This window comes from Galeopterus variegatus, unplaced genomic scaffold (genome assembly GCF_000696425.1).
Source record: "Galeopterus variegatus unplaced genomic scaffold, G_variegatus-3.0.2 Scaffold1338, whole genome shotgun sequence".
Taxonomy (NCBI): domain Eukaryota; kingdom Metazoa; phylum Chordata; class Mammalia; order Dermoptera; family Cynocephalidae; genus Galeopterus; species Galeopterus variegatus.
Genome location: NW_007727449.1, coordinates 69,922 through 75,836, shown reverse-complemented (window position 1 = coordinate 75,836; position 5,915 = coordinate 69,922). Strand labels below are relative to the sequence as shown.

The following is a 5,915-nucleotide window of genomic DNA, read 5'->3' as shown; positions in this document are numbered from 1 at the left end:
GCCACGGGTTCGGATCCTATATAGGGATGGCCGGTTTGCTCACTAGCTGAGCGTGGTGCTGACAACACCAAGCCAAGGGTTGAGATCCCCTTACCGGTCATCTTTAAAAATAATAATAATAATAAAAAATAAAATAAAATTTAATAACTGAAATTAGAATAATCTTACAAAATGCTGTTTCCCAGGTTAAAGTCCTCAGACCTCTATCAATCAGATTCAGCAAATATTTATCAAGCACTTATTTATGTTCCAGACACTTTGCTAAGCTCTGAAGATTCTTTAACAAACAAACAGCAGCAAAAAAACCATGGTTCTTCTCACATAAGAGGAAGTGGAGGGTGATGTGGGTGCATATTAATAAAGGGTCAGGGTACCTAAAGTAGTGAAATTCACAAAGACAGAAAGTAGAACAGTGGTTACTGGGGGGAGGGGGAAAGTGGGGAGTTAGTACTCAATGCGTACAGAGCTTCAGTTGGGAGGACAAACCATGGTTCTTCTCACATAAGAGGAAGTGGAGGGTGATGTGGGTGCATATTAATAAAGGGTCAGGGTACCTAAAGTAGTGAAATTCACAAAGACAGAAAGTAGAACAGTGGTTACTGGGGGGAGGGGGAAAGTGGGGAGTTAGTACTCAATGCGTACAGAGCTTCAGTTGGGATGACAAATTCTGCAGATGGACAGCGGTGATGACTGCACAATGAATGTCCTCAATGCTACTGAACTATACACTTAGAAATAGTTAAAATGCAAATTTTAAGTTATGTATATTTTAACACAATAAAAATTAAATTAAAAAACAGGGTCAGAAAAGCTCAGCTGAAGCGAATAGGATAAGAAAAACAAAAACAAAAACAAAAAAACCCAAAAGTGCAGCATGTGTGAGGAACTGAAAATAAGTACAGTAAGACTGGAGGGTAGAAGGGGAGTAAATACTGGCATCAAGTGAGCTCGTGAGGCAGTCTAGCTGCCGAGCACAGTGATCCATGTGAGAGATTTACTGACTTAATCCTATAGGGTGCACCATGGAAAGAGAATGACATAATAAAGTTTGCATTTAAAGAGATCATGCTACCCGCAGTGTGGATAATATACTGAAGAGGGATGCAGAAGGCTAATGAGAATGTTGTTAGGGTAGTTCGGGAGTTTAAGAATGTGTGCCTGAAACAGGATGGTGACAGTGGGGATAGAGAAAAGTGGGCACATTTGAGAGAGAATTTCAAAGCAGAACCACAAGACTAGGTAACTGGTTGAGTATAATGAGGAAAAGGTGGGGAAGGTGTATAGGAATTATTTGCTAGTTTTTGTCTTGGGAAACTGGGTAAAGATGGGAGTTTTTTCACTGAGAGAGGACCACTGAAGAAGAGCACATTTAACAGGTGGTGGCAAAGGCGGGTATTAGGAATAGTGAGTTGTTCTGGACATTTTCAGATGGAGGCATCTTTGTGTCAGCCAAGTACAAATGTCAAATAAAGTATGGCTAAGCTAGAAATATAGATAACATAATTCATCAATTCATTCGGTTACTGAAGCCATGTGAGTGACTGGGGTGTCCTAGACAAAGGCTGTAGAGCGTAAAGAGTGTCAAGACAGTGACCTGAAGAACATTGCTTAAGGAAAGGATCATGGAGAAGCATCTAGCAAAGGAGACTGACAAGGCATGATCACAGGCAGAGAAGGAAAACAAGAAGGCTACTGTCAAGGAAACCAAGGAAAGGGAGCATTTCCAGAAGGAAGGAGTGGTAAACAGCATCAAATGCTGCAGAGTGCTCACAAAGCAACAAGGAATGACAAATTCCACAAGGAATGACAAATGCCCACTGCAATATGGAAGTCATAGAGGACCGTGGTGAAAGCAAGTTCTATGGAATGGAGAAAAATTACATCAGAGCATAGTGTGTTCAGGATGTTATGGATGAAAATAAGTTTGGCTCTGAAAGGGAGAGAAAAGACAGGGAGTGTGTGGTTTGTTATTGTTAATATGTTCTGTTTTAAAGATAGAACAGACTTGAGAATATCAAAATACCGTTGGGAAAGAGGCTGCAGGATGAGCAGGTTGAAGAGAAGGCAAAATTAAAATCAAGTTCCTGAGAAGGCCAAGGGGAAATAGGATCTAGGACTTTGCTATTTGAAAGTGTGAGCCACGGACTGCAATACTGCCATCACCTGTCAGAAATGCAGAATCTCAGACCCTTCCGCAGACCCACTGGATTAGACTTTGCATTTAGGAAGATCCCAGGTATCGGTATAGATGTTACAGCTTGGGATGAACTGATCTAGAGCTGAGCTCCATTCTACCAAGAGGGAAGAAGAGAAAGATGCTTTTAATGGTTGATTTCATATCCGACAGTAGGGAGCTGAAGCAATTTTTGTTTGTATGCTTCTATCTTCTCCGTCAAGGAGGAAGTGAGATTATCTGCTGATACTGGCAGGGAAGTGGTGAAAGGAGATGGGAGATTTAAGGAACACTGAGAAAGTTTAAAGTAGTCACTATGGAAAATGAGGCAGTAAGCTGACCACAAAAACAAAGAATTCTGAGGTGCTGCTTAGACCCCAGCTGGGGAGGGGCAATGGTGAATTTCTACTGGTACAGATCCACCAGGGGGTGTGCTCTCCCCCTCACCTTTCCTCCAACAGGACTTAGCAGCCTGGATGCAACTGTGGGGCAGCCAGATAGTTTGATTCACCCAGGACTAGGCTTTTGACATTAGCACAAGGGTCCAGCAAGCGGAGAACAAAGGCAGGAAAGTGACTGAAGCAATGGAACATGGAGTCTAAGGATAACAAGGAACTAAAACAGGAAGGCAAGGATGAATTAAGATAAAGCAGAGGAGACGAAGAATAAACAGTCTGCTTATAATGAGACTGAGGTAGCTAGTTCTTAAAACTACTAACGTGTGGATTTCATATGGAGAAGGAAAATATTGAGGTTTTAAAAAGCTGACTACATTCAGACTGACCTGAGTAATCTCAAAGATAAAAATGGCAAGGTGACCATGGTTGATAAATTACTGCACTACACTACCTGTCATGATCCATATGCCTAAATAGTATTTTCTCTCAATTACATATGCCAAGGAATTATTGAACACTGAAAGTATTTGCAATAAAATTGTATTTTACACATGTCCATTTGCACTGATCTTAAAAATACAAATCAATAGTTATTTACTATTCTTGAATGTCTACATTCTAGAACTATTCAGGTGATCACTATTGGAGGCTGATTTTCTATGAAAGGACACTACTTTGTTTCATAAAAGCCCCAGATTACCAGATGCAATCCTCACCTGAGAGCTCAAACTGATAGACTGCTTGAGTGGCTTTCACAATATCTTCACTAAGAGAGTCCTTAACAATTCTAAATGTTTCTTCCACGGCTCCAGAACGTGGTTTTGGTTGCGGCTGTGGTTTCTCTTCTTTGAATTCTGGAACAGCAATAATATATTATTCATGTAAATGGCCTTAAAGCCTTGGCAGTGTAAGGCTACTTACAGAATTAATTAATTAGCTGGATAGACTTGGAACCAATTAGACCTATTTGGCCAATATGAATTTAAATGAATTAAGTGGCATCTAAATCAAAACGATGGGATAACCAAACACATCAGTTATGACTATAAATGGTTTACACTCTCCAAAGAAAAGGCCGACTTTCAGATTAGGTTAAAAAAAAACAAAACACTATTAAACTATATAATGTTTATAATAAAGAGACCTAAAACCTATTGGAGTTTTAGGTGTGATAATTAATCACTTCTTTATCATCCCCTCGAGTTCTAAAACCAAATGAGAAAAAAAGACATTGGCGTCAGCGAGATAGAGATCAAAATATCAACTGTAGAATTAGTGGAGCTAAATTGAAGGCTGTAGTTTGAATCAACAGCCAGGTGAACATCCTAATCACTTTACTTCTAAATTAAATTTATTCACCTATTTCCTTCACCCGTGGATTGAACTTGCATCCTCCCATCAGGGGTTAGAAATGTTCCATAAGTAAATAGAGATCAGGTGAACACTGAGGAGAGCCTGCTCAAAAGAGAGAATGCTCAGAGGGGTCTGAACCACACAAGCTCAGTTTCTTCTCCCCATTTCACTTAGATTGGTCCCTACCACTGGATAAAAAGGGAGGTCAAACTATTAGCCACATGAAGGCTCCCTTGTTTAGAAACACCAGTCCAGAGGAATGGAGGTTATCTGCAACATTTTGAAAAATAACTTGCATTTACTTAACCTATTGACTATAATAAGTCAGCATATGAAGAAACTTCATAGGACTGTTCTGCTCCCGTTTCATGATGCTATCCCCCAATGTGAGTCTCTGTTCCTTTATTTATCCTCCTCAAATCATTTGAGGGCAGTTTAGTAGTTGCCCCCAGAGACATGTAAGACAACATATTAATTAAATTAACTCCAAGGCCAATCTGTACTTTAGGCTGAAAATGAACACTCCATCTATTTCCCAGCTCAAATTATTCCCAGCCATCTTGTCCAATACAACTCACCAAAGGTTATTAAATGAAATCTAATTGACAGCATAAAGACATGCCATAGTACAAAGTAAGCTACATAAAGTATATTGAGTATAAATTGCTTTCCATTATGTTTCCAGAAACAAATAAAAAATACTTCTCCTTTTATAAGTTAAAGTCCAAGCAAAATTAGAGATGAAATCCTCAAGACCTAATGGAGCAAATAAGATATAGACTTAAAAATATTTTTTTTAGCCAGCTTTATTGTTGTTTTTAAATTTATTACAGATAGTATACCCCTTCATTGCCCATACCCAGGTCAAACCGCTTCTACTGCCTCACCCTTGGGATGGCACTGCTTTTTATTGACATATGACATACACACAGAAACTGTGATCGTAAGCGTAAAGTAAGGCAAATCATAACTAAAGCCAAAAGGTATCATTATTTTAGTTATTATTTTAGTTATACTAAGTTTCCATTTATATTGTCAGAGCTAGAGCTCAAACCCTTCAAACCCACTGTACAGACTAGGTCACCAGACCCCTCCCATGCCAGGCTGGGTCCCCAGACCCCTCACATGCAGGTCCATGCTAGGTAATAGGGAAAGATTCTGGGAGCTGTTGGCAGACAACACGAGCTCCGTCCTCAGCTTCCTCAGCAGTAGCAACTTACAGGTCCGGCGGTGGCAGTGGTCTTGTGGAGTGTCCTGGGGGCACCAGCAGCTTCTAGCAGTAGTAGTGGCCTCCCCATGGCCCCCCGGGGGCATCACGGGGGTGGGAGGCATCCTGGATCAGAGCCACTCATCCTTTATACTTAAGTCCATAACCCAGGACACTTGGGTGCACATGTGCAATTACATTAAATGATAACCAAGGAACACCTGGGCGCACGTGCGTATTTACATCAAATGCTTGGCAAGATTCTGAACATCTGAGGGGCCCTGACCATTTTCCTATATTTTCCTGAGAGTAAGTATACAGCTCATTAAACGATCAGAAAGTGAAAACTGGGTCATCACCACCTAGTTCAAGAAAGAGGACATTCCAGGCATCCCAGAAGCCCATTTCATGCCCTCTCCTAATCCCTAACACCAAATATTCATTTTGTCTCATTTTTACCTTCAAATAAATGGAGTTAATCACATAGTTTCTATTCTTTTATGCCTGCCAATCCTTCACAAACTCTCCCAAAAAATGCAAGAGGAGAGAACACTTCCTAATTCATTCTGTGAGGCCAATATTACCATGATACCAAATCAGACAAAGACATCATAAGAAAACTGTCTAGTGTAGTCAGACAATCTGCAAATACACACATGCATATATACATACATAAAATTAAATCAAGGGCTGGCCCGGTGGCGCACTGCTATGCTACAGTGCGCCGCTTGGGAGCGCAGCGGCGCTCCCGCCGAGGGTTCGGATCCCACATACAGACCGGTTC

The 5,915-nt window shown here is 40.7% G+C and overlaps 1 protein-coding gene across 1 annotated transcript in view; it reads right to left on the bottom strand.

Moving 5' to 3' along the window:
- Nucleotides 1-5,915, bottom strand: part of HSDL2 (hydroxysteroid dehydrogenase like 2) — a gene marked incomplete at its 5' end in the record, with an annotated part of 56,718 nt that overhangs the window by 11,319 nt on the left and 39,484 nt on the right. The window contains one exon of the mRNA XM_008576361.1: nt 3,288-3,425. Within this exon, the coding sequence (XP_008574583.1) occupies nt 3,288-3,425 (138 nt within the window). The remainder of the gene's footprint in view (nt 1-3,287; nt 3,426-5,915) is intronic.